This window comes from Rissa tridactyla, chromosome Z (genome assembly GCF_028500815.1).
Source record: "Rissa tridactyla isolate bRisTri1 chromosome Z, bRisTri1.patW.cur.20221130, whole genome shotgun sequence".
Classification (NCBI taxonomy): Eukaryota; Metazoa; Chordata; class Aves; order Charadriiformes; family Laridae; genus Rissa; species Rissa tridactyla.
In genome coordinates, this window is record NC_071497.1 from 42,477,961 (window position 1) to 42,496,516 (window position 18,556).

General features: G+C 42.3%; 1 protein-coding gene across 2 annotated transcripts in view; it reads right to left on the bottom strand.

Moving 5' to 3' along the window:
• DAPK1 (death associated protein kinase 1) overlaps positions 1-18,556 on the bottom strand; it is a 98,073-nt gene that overhangs the window by 30,582 nt on the left and 48,935 nt on the right. The window contains exons 4-12 of one of the 2 annotated variants that reach the window (XM_054185410.1): positions 8,835-8,973; positions 6,777-6,906; positions 6,447-6,495; positions 6,280-6,306; positions 5,695-5,847; positions 5,501-5,546; positions 3,830-3,919; positions 2,448-2,540; positions 765-884 (exon numbers count right to left, since the gene is read on the bottom strand). In XM_054185410.1, coding sequence (XP_054041385.1) covers positions 765-884; positions 2,448-2,540; positions 3,830-3,919; positions 5,501-5,546; positions 5,695-5,847; positions 6,280-6,306; positions 6,447-6,495; positions 6,777-6,906; positions 8,835-8,973 — 847 coding nt within the window. The remainder of the gene's footprint in view (positions 1-764; positions 885-2,447; positions 2,541-3,829; positions 3,920-5,500; positions 5,547-5,694; positions 5,848-6,279; positions 6,307-6,446; positions 6,496-6,776; positions 6,907-8,834; positions 8,974-18,556) is intronic. The other variant, XM_054185411.1, reaches the window with a different exon arrangement.

Sequence of the window (18,556 nt, forward strand, 5' to 3'; positions counted from 1 at the left end):
TAAGGTGTTTGCCACACCACCACAAAGACACAAGTTCAATGGAAACAAGGAAACAAGGAAAGTTCAATGGCACTGCACCATTAAAACAAAAAATACAGTGATTTCTTGAAAAGTTCAAGAACCCATCACAGTAAAATAAGAGAAGCTTTACTTCTGTAGTGCTCTTCATGAATATTTCTCGAAGTACTTTATAATGAAGGTCAGTAGAATCATTCAAAAAGTGAAAATTACAGCAGAGATGATTTATCCAAGGTTAAACAGCAGAACCAGCAACAGAAATTTGGTCTCTTGGTCTCAGTTCCAATAATCCTGTTAGTACAGCAGCACTAACATTACGTTACGTTCACATAACTAGTTTCTGCAGTATGGGACTTTTGCTTCTAACAGTGCTTGCAAAGTCTGTTTTGTCAGTCTGGTTATTCCTATATATTCTGCCATCTTCATCTTCCACAAGAAATAACAACAGCAAGCAAAAGCAAAGGCTGATATCTGATACACCACAGCTCTTGACAACAGATTTGATTAATACTTTTTTCAAAGGCCTAAGCAAAAAAAAAAACATTTTAGGCTGCATTTGCAGGTAGTTTGAGAAGACTGAACACAGAACACTTTAGAATTTCTCCTAAAGAAACGCAGAATTATTTCGAATCCACTTGTCTTTTCCTTTTTATTCCAGGTGTTACATTTCTATTTTACAACCACGTTTCTCTATTCAACAGGATGATAGCTAGTCCCCCACACATCTCAACACAGACCCACACTACCTTGTTGGGTTGATTGACATCGTAATTTGTCAGAGATCCCAGAAGGTGCTGTAATCCAGGAACATTGTCATCATTGATGGCATGAATAATAGCTTTCATCACAAAAGAATCTTCCTCATCCTTGTAATTAAATGAGAAAGAAGAAAAATTGTTAGCTTCAAGGAAAAAAATCCCTACCTCAACAGCTGCCAAGACATCTAAAAAAATTTTAAAAGTAAAATTTTTAAAATCTTTAAGAGTGCTTTAGCTGCAAGTTGTATTGTAAAGCATATGGCTAACATGTACACATGTTATTTGAAAACCCACACCAAAACCCCCACACTTTTTCTAGTACAATATGCTTCCCTCTTCTTTGTACATGGACCCATTACTCATTGAGATTCTTTTATTAGGCGTATTTTCTTTTTCCTCCTAGGACTTTCAATAGATGAAATGCTTGCATGAAATGAAACTAATTCCATGCATATATGTGAACATTAAAAAAACCAAGAGGTACACAAATACAAGCTGGAGTATCAAGTTTCACGCCAGCCAGGAATGTGACACAGGAGAGGTACTCTGGAGCAAGCTTTCATCCATTCAAATGGGCCAGTTGAAAAATCTAGAACATGTCATGAGCCTAGATACGTCTGCAGGTGTAACTTTATTTTTCTCCCAAGCACTAGAATGTCTAAGAAATGAAATTCACTGAGCCCAATATTTCGATCCCTCTTGCCTCCTCTCTCTTGGGGTTTCAGATTTTTTAGGACACTAACATTAGGCTACAATCCTTCCTCCTCCAACACCGGTGTGAAATACTGATTCAGTGTTAAAAGGCATACTGATAACTGAGGTGGAGGAGTCAGGGAAAGGAGGGCAAGACTGAGAGAACAAAGAGCATGGAAGCAGAAAGCTGAGAGGAGGAAAAGTGGAAACAAGAGTGTGGAGTTGCACAGGAGGAAGACAGGGAACATAATATGGATAAAAAGAGCTTTGTAGAATTTTTCAAGTTTGATCCTATAAATGTTCAGAAAAGATGAGGTTACCCAGCTCTAAACATATTAACATACATACTTTGCTGATCACAGGGAATTTGTGGAGTGTGTATTAAAACCTGGAGAGTAAGCTAAATAAGAATGCTTTTGGATTTACAAGCATTTGCAATTACAAAGCATACAGCAATTGCTCTTGACTACTTAAATCTAGTAGACATATTAATACCACAAAATGAATACTGTCCAACTTTAAAATTTCCTCCTTAACAAATGCTTTTTGCGATACTACTGCCTAGCATTCATTGGATCTAAGGGGGTCTCAATGATTTTGAATATTATGTTAAAAAAAAGCAGTATTATTTTACTGTACACAGTGCCATAAAAAAATTCAGATGCAGCTTTCTCACATTATAATTGCCACAGTACAAAAAATCCTCCTGATTCAGAACTTCAAAACCAAAAACAGATGACTTTCTGGCACTAGCTATCAGCCTCAGCTGGGTAATTAATAAATTAAATTTCAAGGTTTGCATCATGAGGGAGATCAGACCACAGATAACTGACCTCTGTAGCCTTAAAATCTATTTCTTCCTAGATATGAGAAAATTATGCACATTTTTAATAGCCCAATATTTCTGTTAGAATCATTTCAGAAAATGTTAACTTTCAGATGTAGTAAAGCATTCTAAGCATGTAAGTACACACTTACCAGAGTATCATCACTCCTAGCGACGCTCATGTTACTTCTGGACAAGAAAGATCTTGATAATCTTTGGCACAAGGATATTAAGCGCACTGATTGCTTTTTAAAAATAAGAAGAAAAAAGCTATATGTAAAAAAAAAATCAAAACAGAATACTTGAGATAAGATTCTATTGCAGAGATTTTAAAGGAATACTGTCATGTTAGCAAAGCAAACTGAAGTTTGACTTCAACACCCTCCATCTCCTTTTTATATTGCGTTTCAACCGTTAATTTCTTTTGACATTTTTAATCCATACAGGCTATTCATATGCACTAAGCAAAGCTACATATTTGGATTGGTAATATTTCACCAAGTTGTTCAAATAGAAAGCAAAAAAGAAAGAAAGATTTGTATTACATCCTCTTGTTCACATTGAAAACATTTACAGGTACACATTTTAAAGTATGTACAGAAAACATAAACAGTGTAAATTAGCTGACAGCATTCCTTTAAACGCTGTATTACAAAATGGTTTAAGATATTCCTAGACCTGCCATTTCATTATAGGGCAGCAGACTAGTACTTAAATTTTATAAATACCATAGATGTTCACCTAACGCACCTACGGCAAAAAATTGCACTGCATAGCTGGGTATTTTGTGCCTTTGGTCCATAGCTTAGTAAAATCATCCTGTTTCTTGGGCTCTGTGACAATGACTAAAACTCCTTTTCTAATAATAGCTTCCTCTGTTGTCTCATGTGTCATCTCTCCTCATGATAAACAGATTTTTCATACAACAGTCCTGCCCTTGCTTAGCATCAGTGTGAATTCCCCAAGGTGGATGCTTAAGGAGGAGGAATAACTGTATTATCCCAACTGCTCCTTGCACAGATCAGTGCTTTCAGCTAATACCTCGCCCCATTTCTGGAAAGATTAAGTGATGCCAACCTTCTGAATAGGTTGGCAGTCTCAGACCAAAAATCCCTTGCGGAAGAAACTAGTTTTTCCTTTCTACTTTGTTGAGTGTTGGCATAACTACTGGAATAATTAATTCTGTGGGACCTGCTTAAGGGATGTTTCACTTGCTGGGATTACTGTCACAAAAACATGTACCTACACTTAAAAGTGGCTTTTCTCTGAAAACATTACCAAGGCAAATGATGACAGCATACAGCTACATCCACAAAACAAACAATCCACACACAAGCATTTATATGCAGATCAGTAACAAAGAAGTCTTCTTCCATACCACCATACTCAAGCACTGAATTTATTCCAAATGACAGAGGAATGGGTTTCTTCTTCCTTCTTCTCCACTTTTAAAGTCATTGATGTGTCCCTGGAGATGGTAACGCTACTGCAGTTGTGTGTCACCAACATTTTTGAGATTTATTGAACAACTTACTTTCCATTTTCGTCGTGCTGCAAACTTTTTGAATTTCTCCATATTCACTGCAGATGCTTTTCTACTAAGTGCTTGCTGGGTGTCTTTAGGCTATGCACAAAAGGAAAATAAAGCTGTTGTAAAATATCCCACCATTACAACCAGAACTTTTGTAAAGCATCTTCCTCTATGTAAGACTCTGTCCTTCAGTGATGACTTCCACTTACATTATAATACTACTGTAATCATACTGTAATAATAAACATCCACAGCCTAGTGGGGCATGCAAATGGAATTTCTTGTAAAAATGTGATGAAGGAAATCCAGACCTAAGAATGTTTCATGCAACACTAAAATGTATTTTTTCCTTTTAAACAAAAAAAGCCAATATCCAACAGAACGTTCAGTTTTATCCTTCACCTCCTTCTGAGATGCAGATAACAGATAGCATCTCCTAGATAAATCTTGTCCTCTGGGAAGATTTTCTGCGACTTTAAATGCAGTCAAACTTTGTTCCAGTGTCAGTGTAATCAGCTGGATGCTGCTGGAACCCCAAAAAATCACATCCCACCGACTTGTGCAGCGAGCTTTAAGGCTGCACCCTTTGAACTTTCTCATAGGCTAATACTATACACCAGTTACCAGTGCAGTATACCAAATTTGCATTATAAGATCCCATATTTGAAGTAATTTTTATAGAGAAATGCAGGTAAAGGTAGTGACAGGAAGGGGGAAAAGAGGATATGACCGGTGGGATGAGGGGCGAATGCCCGGAAAGTTATGATATAAAGGAACATAACAGGGTACAAAAAACCATGTCCTGTTGGAGGAGTGGAGACCTTGGTCCCTCAGAGACAAACTTGGACAATGCTTGCTTCAGCAGTTTAAAAGATCATTTCAACATGCTCAACGTGTTTCAACTGTTTGAGATTACACACCCAAAAAGTCAGCAAAGCCCAGTCAGATCTGTAGTTTGGCATATTGTTGTAGAAATGTCTGCCGTAGGAGGCTGAACTGTGAAATGGAGCAGCTGTGGCACGGATAAATATTCTGCTAACTGTTTCTGTGGGAAGTGGAATGAGGTCAAATACCTACTGTGCATCCCCAAGACCTGGGAAATCAGTGGCACCAAAGAGGTTTACTACTCACAATTAGAATGCGATAGGGAATTGAAAAAATTAAGTGGCACACATTAAGAAGAATGATAGGTACCATTTACTCCTTCTCAACCTAGTAGTACCACAATAGCTTGATCCAAACCAAACGCTGTTGAACACAAAGAAGAAGCAGACCACCACCCTGCATCAACTGCTTTCTTCAGTCTAAAGAAAGACAGAAGAGAGATGACCCTTTTTTGCCCAATCTAAATAAGGAGATTAGAAGATGACAAACAGGAAAGGAAACTGGACTGGATTCAGAGAATGTATCTTTGTCAGTGCAATGTTCCCTGAAAATTAGCTTCTCTGCCTGAGCATGGTTTTTATCTCAATAGTGGGCTACTTCCCTATTGCTAACCTACATAGAGGATATGTTAATGAAGTCCACATTTTGCATGTATTAGTTTTCCAAAACAGCAAGTTATATTAAACAATTATGCCAATTTTCCTTGTTAATGAACTTAGAAAGTGAAAGCTAAGTATGAAATAAAGAATGATTAAAAACAGGACAACAGAGAATTAATTACATGCTAACCTTGATCCAAGGATGCAGCAAACTATCTTGAATAGTCATTCTCTTCCTTTAATAGAATAGAAGACAGAACTATTTCAGATAGCAAAAAATACAAACTGCTATACATTTATTAAACTAACATCTCAAAGTATCATGTAATTTGAAATACTAGAGACATAGTCTGCAACAGTGCATACACAAGAGAAACAACTCACTTTGGATCCTTGACTAGAAGTCTTTGTATAAAATCTTTAGCTAGGGCACTGGTATTACTGAAGAACTCTTCTTCAAATTCATAATTCACAGCAGACACATTTGCTAATGTTTCCTGTTTGGTTTCTCCAAGAAATGGTGATGCACCACTTAGACTGCAAGCAAGACAGAACATTCCTCTCATCACATTGCAACATTGCTGTTTCAATCCTCTGAGATTAAATAACCACAGAAAGTGAACACTTTTCTTTTCTGCTTTAAGACCGCAAATGTACTTTGAGGAAGATGTGATCTAGCTGGGCAAAAGCTTTGTTGTTATTTTAAGATAAATTTTTGCTGAATATTAAGATAAAGCCACTGTGGAAAATCACCTACAGACTTGAAGACAGCTTCCCGTTCTATCTCGATGATGATTAACGGCCATTCTTTCAATAATTATACTATTGCTTTCATGATCATTCAACTTGAATCATGATGTGTAATCAAAATGGTTTGACTTGTACAGACACCACCAAAAACCCAGAGGATAGAATCAGAATTAAAAAACCCATCATTTGCAAGAACCACCCATAGATTTTGGTACTTACAGAATATAAGTTATCACACCAATGCTCCTGGAGTGAAGGGAAAAGAGAAAAAAAAAAAAAGGATGAGGGAGAGAAACAGATGGAGGGAGAGAGAGGAGAGAAAAAAAAAAGGTTAGAACATAAGAATAATCGTGAGAGATTTATTTCAAGTAGATCCAATAACTTACCACATATCTGCTTCAAGACCAAGAGGCTCATAGTTTACTATTTCAGGAGCTAAAGGAGAAAGCAGGAAGATCAGTACCTAGTCAAAGTATAGATCCATGTCACTCTGAGCCTACATATGTCAGAGGTAATAAGCTAAGATGCTGATAGATAAAAACACCTTAATCAAGTCTAAGTTGGAACTGAATGCTAAGGATTGCTTATTTAAATTTCATAATGTCATGAATTACACACAAATTACATAACCTGTAACTCATCCAAACCAAGCTAAACCACATATACTGTTTCACAGACTGAGAATGAATAGTTTGAAGAAACAACAGTTTTCTCACCAACAAACTCTGGTGTTCCGAAGATATTTTTGAATTCATTTCCAAAGTCAATTTTGTGTGCTAAACCAAAGTCAATAATCTTGATTCGAGGCTTTGGTACATTCCTGTCCAACAACATTATGTTTTCAGGCTTTGAAAAGGAGGAAGGGGGAGAGAAAGAGAGATTATACATAGGTACAAAATGACACGTAACAGCATTCTTCCGCACTGAACACTTCTCTTTACCGCCTTGAGCCTCTTCAGCAGAAAAATCCTGTCTTTTCATACTATGATCTAACGTATGCTAAAAATTAACTACAGTAAACTATGGTTTCATGTTGATGACAGACTGCTATGATTTCCACAGGGCCAAGATTTTACCTCCTGTCAATACACAGTTTTTATGTGGACTGATCCTAAGTGAAACATGCTGTCTTCAGTAAAGAACACAGCCCCTGTGCTACAGCCATTCAAGCAGTGCTAGGAGCTTGCAAGAAACAAAGTCGTATAAATTATCATTTGGGTTTGGTTAACATTACTCCCTGAAAGAGGTTTCCTTCACACTACACAAGTAGAGAGGTGTATCTTGTTGCCTTTGGCTCTCCGAGAGAAACTTTAGGAATGGTCCAGCTCCTAGACTTTAAGGCTCAATGTACAAAAAGGGATTAAGAGCAGGTTCTCATGTCTTTTCTAGCTATATTTTAAAATACAGACTTTAGGTTATTTTACAATAAAGATTTGCAAAACCAGAACAAAGTTAGAAGACAAAATGTCAGGATTATCATCAATGGAGACTGCTTCTGCATTCCATCAGTTTAACTAGCATACAGAACCAGCTACTTAGTCTCCACATTCTGTCATGTCCATGCTAAAAATTAACTACAGTAAACTGGCGTTTACTGTAAACTGGCATAAACTACAGAGCTGGCGTGCTCTGAAGAGCGTCTGGAGCTACATCCATCCTGCTCACGTTGTTAAGGACTTCTGGAGTCATTAAGGACAGCTCTTCATCATCACCCTTCTTTTACCTCTCTTCCCAATATACAGGGGCTGAAATGTGCAAATGTAATATTCTTCCTTCCCTCCCTACATTTCTATTGCATACTTTTATTGTTCTGCATACTTTAATTCACATATTCTTGATATCCGGTGTAAGGAAGCCTTGTTTTATTACAACCATGTGTTTACATTTCATATTGTAAGAAATGTATTTCTTACTATAATAATAATTCTTGTCTTCTGCTGACTGTCACACAAAGACCAAATATATTACCATTACCGTAGGTAATGAGGATGAGACTGGAAAAGGTATGCTTAACCTGAAAACCATTCCCTTCCCCACCTCATCCCCAGAACACAGCACCCCTTTCAGAACTGCACTGCAATATAATAATTATGCCTCCTTTTCCTATTATAGATGTAGCTGCTGACTTCAGCAGACTTCAGGGAATGCTCAGCTGCCTACCTCTGAAAAATATCTTACAGAAGAAAACATTCTGAAATCAAAACATTAAAAAAGCAGTAACTGAGTTTAGACGCAAAAGCTTTCTTTTCATTACCAAGAGGATGCAATTAACCGTTTTTCTAAAAACAAACAAAAAAGCCCTGAAAGCAAAGAAAGAGGAAATTATGTGCTCTGTCTGCTCCACAAGGATCTTTGTTTTTAAGTCTGTACTGTTTCAATTTAGTATCTATAAATAATGTTCACGTGAACACAAAATGTGCACAACAGAAAAAAAAAAGTTGAAAAAGTGCATCCTGTTCAGAATGTTTCATCCAGATCCCATTTGCATTCCATAAAATCATAATCATAATTTTTATTTCAAGATTGCTTCCTCAGAATGGTTTAATTTCATCGGAAGTTGCCATTTTCCATGAGGAATCTTACATTAAAAACAGATGGAAACTATTTACAGTTCAGTAATTTCTTTTCAATGGCTGAGCTTTCCCCTGTCTACATAAGCTACCAAAACAGAACTATGGCCAAGATCTGCATGATGGCAGGTTTGTGGCTGGTGTTACAAAAGACTTTAATGGATATTGCTTGCAGTTGTCAAAGTTTTTATCTGCTCAACACACCTTGAGATCAAAGTGGGCAATTTGCAGAGAGTGGAGATACTGAACACCATTAAGTATCTGTTTGAGAAATTCTGTGGCTTCCTCCTCTGTGAGAGATTCTTTCTCAGCTAAGAAGTCGAAGAGCTCTCCACCTGCAACACTTGGAGAGCAAAAGCAGAGTTATTAATGAGCTTATTTTAACCACTGGGTTCCTTTAAGCTATTCTCAGAACAGCGTTGAAAAGCATCCAGATGCTTTAAATGTTGTCAATATCAAAATAGAAGATGAAGATTACTTAATTCAATATCCATAACAGTCAGTAACTGCCCCTCCTCCCCCCTGAAAAGAATACAAGAAGAGAAGTCTTATTTTTGAACAAAAAAAGGTTTAAAAAACCAAACAAACATGGTTGGCTGTATCTAAATTTAAATGAAGTAAACCCCACCTACCCTCTGTACACACATTTAAAAGAATAAAATTAAATGTGAAGTAAGTATACTCAAACGTACTAATGTAATGGAACATCTAGAAAATAAAACATGAATTAGCTTGTACTACCAGTAAAATATCAGATTTCCACCCCTCTATTGAAAAAGACAAAATTTAAATCTCCCATTGAAACCGTTACTGGTAGCTGTCTTACTATTCAGTTTCTGAACTCCACAAAGCATTCAACCCTTTGAAAATGCATTCCATTCATTGAAATAGTGTATTACATTCAGCACGTGTGTGGTACTTGAACATTACTACACCTTTCCTACAAGGAAAAGCCAGTACTGCGCTTAAGACTATTTCCAGTAAGTGTCTTAGCTGCACAAGCAGAAGGAAGAGGGGTAAGAAGTGAAGAGAGTACATAAGCACATCTAGATTTTTGTATCTGAGGGACAGGAATAAACCGAGGATGACCCTTTTCGCAGCTCAGTCAGCAATCTGGCGGGAGTGATGACAATAATTGTCAACAGAAAAAGAGACACCAAAGTGAAGTAAATAGGAAGCATGAACTACAACTATTCTTAAAATTAACAACCAACGTCCTTTCAGTTTAAGGATATATACGGAGATGACTGTCCACTGTGGAAAACTGTTTTTTTCTGTTTATAAAAGCAGCATTATTGCACAGAAATCACAGAATCAGAGACACAGAAATGTCTTAGACACTGCAAAGATGGTCATATTATCTGCTATATTTTGCGCTATATTGATATTAAAAAAAATTTAGAAAGTACACCCTAATTTATGTTGCCTTTCTGCAGGCAAAAAATTATCTGTTCACAATTTAAAGTTCTGGTTATGAAAAATAATGCGATTAACATATAACAACAGCTAAACAGTCCCAGCAAATTTCTGGAAATACATTTGACTTCTTTATCATGTCTACTTTTCAAGAGACTTAATCTGCATTATTGTAATGCAAATTGCATGAAAAGTGTATTTTAATGAGTTCTTGGAGCTTTCACTGAGCTGCCTAGACGATAATGAGAGTATTGTTCTGGGTATTATTTGTGTTGTAATATTTTCTGCATGAAAGCAATTATTGAAACAAAGTGCCATTAAATACAAGAATTATAGACTGGAAGGAAGAGAGGTCATTTTAATAATCTTTTTTTGTTGTATAGACATTAAAATGGAATTCTTAACGATTAAATACAGTCCATTATTTTACAGAGGCTGGTCAGAAACATCTTACAAATAGATACGCATGCATATTCTCTCATTCTTTGCTTCTGACTGAAAAAATAGCAAAAGGTTTTCAGGCTAAGGTCTGTATCTCTGCAGCACTTTGTCATGATGAACAGAAACATGGATGGTGATACAGTGCTGGCACTTCTCTTCGTTTCCAATGACTGCGATAAGGGATGTCGGGGTCATATGGAACTTTTTTTCCACATTTTTCCCAGTGATGTTTGTTGCAGCTGCCGGGAGGCTGTTAACTGGAGCATGCCACGTGGAACAGTCACACTCACTGTGGCTACTTCCCCAGCACTGGCTGCAGTCCCAGCAAAACCCAGCACCTTTACGCACTCGGCATGGCTTGGCACTGGGCTAACCATCACACAGTTTGGTGAGCCAGCAGAGCCAGACCCTCAGCTGGGGAAGAGGCTGAAAAACTGCACCAAACACATGGTTAACTGGTCTGTTTTTCATGTGGATGACACACCCTGTGAAAGAAGTCTCTGTGAAACTTACTAGTCATCTAGTACTAGTGATTACACACATTCCTTTTAAATCCAAAAGAAAGATTTAATTCCCAAGGTCGTTTTATTTTTGATATCTAAGAAAGAAACCTAACTGTATTTGTGTAACATGTGAAAAGCCTCTTCATCTTCAGCTTCTTCTTATCCGCAATCATTCTGTTTTGTGCAATTTCATATCCTGAAACTTTAGACTACATGAAATGACAAGTCTGTTGTACGTGCATTTTTATGCATTTCAAAGATGCATTTGTATTTGTGAATAGTTAATTGCATGAGATCGCACATAGCTCTTCTCTAGCACTGCTGAGTACTATCCTCCTGTTTTTGCCACAGGTTAGCTGTAGTGACATTTCTTTTATGATTATGTCTTAGGCCTTACAATAGCACAAAATAAAATGTTATCTGTACTTCACAAGTAATATAGCTAGTGCTTGCAAATCTTGAAACTGAGGTTTCAAGAATATTTAAAAAAATATTTTTTTTTTTCCCTTAAAATTGGAAGTTAATTAGCAAAAGTGGTACGTGCTTCTTTAGTGACTCGGCAGCCCTTGCTTAAGGAGTAGGTGACTGAGGAGGGACTGCATGTAATGCACTCAAAGCTTTGCTCCAGAAGCAGCTGTACCTCGGGTCTATGGGACTTCTGTGTGCCTCTCCACATTACGCACTTCACCCTTAAAGCCTTGGGTGAAATCCTACGTGGGTTCACCTCAGAGAGCTGGCCATGGCGATTTCTCCTGTTGGTAACTCCCCAGCTTCTGGGGGCGAGCTCAGTACCCTGTGTTCCCCCTTCGGGCACTGCCATTGCTGGCAAGCCCAGTGTCCAGCGAGCTTCTCCTGCTGCTTACTTTCACCAGCAGCAAAATAAGGCATGAGAGAAATGGGGATTTAAAGCAATGATGAGTAAGTAAAGTGTTAAACTAGAACACACGAGACGACTTGGAAGCTCAGAAATGCCTGGCTTCCCCGAAAGGCCCCTCTGCTTCAGGCAGCCTCCAGGGACCCTTCCCATACATGAAGGGCTGCAACCCACAACCCCACGGGAGCACAGTAACACAGGTTGTATTTCTTAGCTTCCTCTTCACGCTCCTCGGAAGACTGCTTATTCCCTACCTTCCTGTTTACTCTGGCAGGTCTGATATTAAGCTGTACCACCACAGATATACAGAAAACCATGGTATTGCTGCAAGGCAATTACTTCAAGGAAGTCGTAGAGCATTAATACAGGTCCACACTCAACATACTTTAAAAGTTTCACTGCCACAATTAATTCACCGGATTACAGCGCCCCCAGGTCTACCAGCAGAGATTTCATAACCAGATTATACACTAAGAATCACTAGATGATCTTGACTGGACTTCCAGATAGCACAGATAAGAAATGGGCCAGAACAAGCCAGTAAGACGCTGACTACTGCCGTGGTTTAGCCTCAGACGGCAACAAAGAACCACGTGTCGCTCGCTCGTGCCTTCCAAACACAGGAAGAATCGTAAGAAAAGGCAAGACTCTTGGGTTGAGACAAAGGCAGTTTAATAGAACAGCAAAGGGAACAGGCAAACAACAACAACAACAACAACACGGATAGGGGAATATACAAACGCGATTACGGAACCGCCGCTCCCCCGCCGCTCGCCGCTCGCCGGCCGGACCCGGGCCGCCCCAGCCAGCTTTTAAGCAGCAACTTCCTGCCCCCTCCCCCGGCAGCTCAGGGTGGGCGTGGCTCACATGGCATGGAATACCAGGAAAAGTTAACCCTATCCCCACCGGAACCAGGACATTATCCACCCCTTATTCCATACCATCTATGCCATGCCCAGCAGGTTCCAATGAATTGCCACCACTTTCCCCTGTTATATATATATATATATACACACATATAATACCCTTAGTTTATGGGTCATCCCTCCAAAGTGTCCGTTGAGTTCTTTTAATCCACGGCTTTGGGCTCCATCTGTTAGAACAGTCTCTCAGGGCAGGTGAGATGCTGGGTGGTGCTGGTCTGTTGCATGCTGTATTTTTCGGAGCTTGTGACTGGTGCACCTGGTGTGGCTCATGCACGCAGTCTGTAGGCTGAAGATGTAGATCTTGAGGAAACTGCTGGGCGCCGGCTGCTGAGATCAGTTCTTATCCCATCACCCCTGTGCCTTACTTGTAGTACAACTGATAGCAATGAGGACATACAGTGACAGTGTTACTTAGCAATTAACAGCACACAATCTGATTCATTGGCTATTCTCGCCCAAAATCAGATCTCCATGAGGTACACATCGGACTTCCCCATCCTTCCGCATCACCCACCAAGTGCACCCAGGTCCTTGGGCAAAAGCAATCCCACGGATGGGTTTGCCTTTGCCTGAGGCAGGACTAACCCAGACTGTCTTCCCTAGCATATTCTTCATGTGCACTACGGGGACTTTATCCCCTTCTACAGTACGTGGAAGTTTTGATTGGGCAGGGCCAGCCCGATTGTTAGATCCCCTGGTGTTAACTAGCCAGGTAGCTTTTGCTAAATGCGTATCCCAGTGTTTGAAAGTCCCACCACCCATTGCTCTCAGTGTAGTTTTTAACAGTCCATTGTATCGTTCTATCTTCCCAGAGGCTGGGGCGTGATAGGGGATGTGATACACCCACTCGATACCATGCTCTTTGGCCCAGGTGTCTATGAGGCTGTTTCGGAAATGAGTCCCATTGTCCGACTCAATTCTCTCTGGGGTACCATGTCGCCACAGGACTTGCTTTTCAAGGCCCAGTATAGTGTTCCGGGCAGTGGCATGGGGCACAGGGTATGTTTCCAGCCATCCAGTGGTTGCTTCCACCATTGTGAGCACATAGCGCTTGCCTTGACGGGTTTGTGGCAGCGTGATATAATCAATCTGCCAGGCCTCCCCATATTTGTATTTCAGCCATCGCCCTCCATACCAAAGAGGCTTCAAACGCTTGGCTTGTTTGATCGCAGCGCATGTCTCACATTCATGGATGACCTGTGCAATAGTGTCCATGGTCAAGTCCACCCCTCGGTCACGAGCCCATCTATATGTCGCATCTCTCCCTTGATGGCCTGAGGAGTCATGGGCCCACCGAGCTATGAATAGTTCACCCTTATGTTGCCAGTCCAGATCCACCTGAGCCACTTCAATCCTAGCGGCCCGATCCACCTGCTGGTTGTTCTGATGTTCCTCCGTGGCCCGATTCTTTGGTACGTGGGCATCTACATGGCGTACTTTCACAACCAGATTCTCTATCCGGGCAGCAATATCTTGCCATAGTTCAGCAGCCCAGATGGGTTTGCCTCTGCGCTGCCAGTTGCCCTGCTTCCACTGCTGTAACCACCCCCACAGAGCATTTGCCACCATCCATGAGTCAGTGTAGAGATAAAGTACTGGCCATTTTTCTCGCTCAGCAATGTCCAAAGCCAGCTGAATAGCCTTCACCTCTGCAAACTGGCTCGATTCACCCTGTCCCTCCCTGGCTTCTGCAACCCGTCGTGTAGGACTCCACACAGCAGCCTTCCACTTTCGATGCTTTCCCACAATACGGCAGGACCCATCAGTGAACAGGGCATATTTCTTCTCATTTTCTGGCAGTTTATTATATGGTGGGGCCTCTTCTGCACGCGTCACCTCCTCCTCTGGTGACATTCCGAAATCCTTGCCTTCTGGCCAGTCCATGATCACTTCCAGAATTCCCGGGCGACTGGGGTTTCCCATTCGAGTTCGCTGCGTGATCAGTGCAATCCACTTACTCCATGTAGCATCGGTTGCATGATGTGTGGTGGGGACCCTTTCTTTGAACATCCAACCCAGCACCGGCAGTCGAGGTGCTAAGAGGAGCTGTGCTTCTGTACCAACCACTTCCGAAGCAGCTCGAACCCCTTCATATGCTGCCAATATCTCTTTTTCTGTTGGAGTGTAGCGGGCTTCGGATCCTCTGTATCCACGACTCCAAAACCCTAGGGGTCGACCTCGAGTCTCCCCTGGTGCTTTCTGCCAGAGGCTCCAGGTAGGGCCGTTCTCCCCGGCTGCGGTGTAGAGCACATTTTTAACATCTTGTCCTGCCCGGACTGGCCCCAGGGCCACTGCATGGACTATTTCCTGTTTGATTTGTTCAAAAGCTTGTCGTTGCTCAGGACCCCATTTAAAATCATTCTTCTTCCGGGTTACTTGATACAGAGGGCTTACAATTTGACTGTAATCTGGGATATGCATTCTCCAAAAACCCACAATACCTAAGAAAGCCTGTGTTTCCTTTTTACTAGTTGGTGGAGACATAGCTGCTATTTTGTTGATCACATCCATTGGAATCTGACGGCGTCCATCTTGCCATTTTATTCCTAAAAACTGGATCTCCTGCGCAGGTCCCTTGACCTTACTTCGCTTTATAGCAAAACCAGCGTTCAGAAGGATTTGGACTATTTTACTCCCTTTCTCAAAAACTTCTTCTGCTGTGTTTCCCCATACAATGATGTCATCAATGTACTGCAGATGTTCTGGAGCTTCACCCTGTTCCAGTGCAGTCTGGATCAGTCCATGGCAAATGGTGGGGCTGTGTTTCCACCCCTGGGGCAGTCGATTCCAGGTGTATTGGATGCCCCTCCAAGTGAAAGCAAACTGTGGCCTGCACTCTGCTGCCAAAGGGATTGAGAAGAATGCATTCGCTATATCAATCGTGGCATACCACTTGGCTGCCTTGGACTCCAGTTCGTACTGGAGTTCTAGCATGTCCCGCACAGCAGCACTCAGCGGTGGCGTGACTTCATTCAGACCACGATAGTCTACAGTTAGCCTCCACTCTCCATTAGATTTTCGCACCGGCCATATGGGACTGTTAAAGGGTGAGCGAGTCTTGCTGATCACTCCTTGAACCTCTAGTTGACGAATCAGCTCATGGATGGGAATCAGAGAGTCTCGGTTAGTGCGATACTGCCGCCGATGCACCGTTGTGGTAGCAATCGGCACCTGTTGTTCTTTGACCCTCAACAACCCCACAACAGAAGAATCCTCTGAGAGACCAGGCAAGGCAGACAACTGTTTAACTTCCTCTGTCTCCAAAGCAGCTATGCCAAAGGCCCAGCGGTACCCTTTTGGGTCCTTAAAATACCCTCTCCTGAGGTAATCTATACCAAGGATGCATGGAGCCTCTGGGCCAGTCACAATGGGATGCTTTTGCCACTCATTCCCAGTTAGGCTCACTTCTGCCTCCAGTACAGTCAACTCTTGGGATCCCCCTGTCACCCCAGAAATACAAATGGGTTCTGCCCCTCTATAGCTTGATGGTATTAAAGTACACTGCGCACCCGTGTCCACTAGAGCCTTATACTCCTGTGGGTCTGATGTGCCAGGCCATCGAATCCACACCGTCCAATAAACCCGGTTATCCCTTTCCTCCACCTGGCCGGAGGCAGGGCCCCCCTAATACTGGTCATAGTATCCATTACTCACTTCTTGCATAAATGACTTGGAAGTTCCTTCAAGAGGATCAGAAGCAAGATCAAGCCTTCTGCTTTGTCTGGGGAACGGCCCACTGGAAACTGGGGCGGCACTTTTCCTGGAGGGATCCCCTTTTGTGGTTGTCCTTCCTTGCAACTCCTGTACCCGTGTCCGCAGGATCGAAGTAGGTTGTCCGTCCCACTTCCTCATGTCCTCTCCGTGGTCCCGCAGGTAGAACCACAGGGTGCCTCGTGGTGTGTACCCTCTGTACTCTCTCTCTTGAGTGGGGAAATGCCTGCTTCTAATAGCTGAGATGCTGGCCCGTGCAGGTGGGGAGTAGGACATATTCTCTTCAAGTTGCTGGACCTTCCGCGACAGTTTCTCCACAGCTGAGACAAGGGGGGAAGAGAGACTTTCTTCATATCGCCGGAGCCGGCCAGCTACCTCATCCACCGTTGGTCCCTCTTCACCTTTCCATTCCATTACTGCCAGGGAGTTGGCATATGACGATGGTGCGCTCCGTACAAACTTCCGCCACATGGGCCTTGTGCATCGCACCTCATCAGGGTCTGTGGGTAAGTCTGCATTGTCCAAGTCATAATAAATCATCTCCCGCACGGCTAATTCTCTCAGGTACTGGATACCTCTTTCCATGGTAGTCCACTTGCTTGGCTGACATACAACATCCTCGCTGAAGGGGTACCTCTCCCTTACGCCTAACAGGAGTCGTTTCCAGAGGCTGAGGGCTTGGGTCTTTTTCCCGATCGCCTTGTCAATGCCGCCTTCCCTAGACAGGGATCCCAGCTGCCTGGCCTCCCTACCCTCTAATTCCAGGCTGCTGGCCCCATTATCCCAGCACCGGAGCAGCCAGGTGACAATGTGCTCGCCTGAAAGTCGGCTAAAATCTTTTCGCATATCCCGCAGCTCACTCAAGGATAGGGATCGAGTAATTATCTCTGGTTCTGCCTCTTCCTCCTGCTCTCGTGATGGCCCTGGTTCATCATCATCTCTTACTAAGCGAACTGATTTCTTTGTGTACTTCTTCTTCTGTATGGGGGCAACTGATACTGGCATGGGTTGGTTCCCTGGTTCAGTGGCAGTGGCTACCACGGGGGTTGCAGTAGCCGCAGTGTCTGTCGCAAGGATTGCAGTAGCCGCAGGGGCCGCCGCAGGGGCTGCAGCAGCCGCAGGGGCCGCCGCAGGGGCCGCCGCAGGGGCTGCAGCAGGGGCCGCCGCAGGTCTGGTTTCCATCTCTTCCCCTTGAGGGTGCTGCATAATTCTGAGCAGTGCCTGGTAGATACTGGCCAGGGCCCAGCACAGCGCGGTGAGTTGTGCCTCTCTAGAATAGCCACAGCATTTTCCCTTCAAATATTCTACCACTTTATCAGGGTCCTGTAATTGTTCAGGGGTGAAGTCCCAGACCATTGGAGGTGAGTAGTTCTCTAGGTACCTGCCCATGCTCTCCCACATGCCATGCCACCCCTGACTATCCAGCCTCGGAGCAGATCTCCGGGTGGTAGTCTTAAATAGTCGCTTAACCCAAAACAAGACCTGGAACGTATTCAGGAGACATAGCACTACGAACACGCTAGTTTGAGTATCCCAAGGATATTCAAAATTCTCAAAAGCTGTCATACCTGACCCGAAGGAGAAAAGGGAGGCAAAAGGGCTGGGGAAATTATTAACAAATTCTGAGAGACGGTGTCCAATGTACGGACAGGACAGCAAAACCGCATAAACACCCCAAAATAGCCGTCTGAACAGTGATGTTATCATATCATAAACAGATATCGCACAGGACAGCAGAATGATAATCCTCATCCCTGTTCCAGACATGGTAAACAGCATCGCAGGGAGTACATAAGCCATATAGGAATTTATGTAACACAGCCATGAGAACAAACCAAGCAACATGATGACCAGTGACTACTTACCTAATAAAATAAATGCATACAAAAAAAAAACCAAAACCGTTTTTTCCACGTTCTAGTTGGATTCTGTCGTTATCTCAACCCTTCGAGCCCCACGTTGGGCGCCAAAAAGGACTGCCGTGGTTTAGCCTCAGACGGCAACAAAGAACCACGTGTCGCTCGCTCGTGCCTTCCAAACACAGGAAGAATCGTA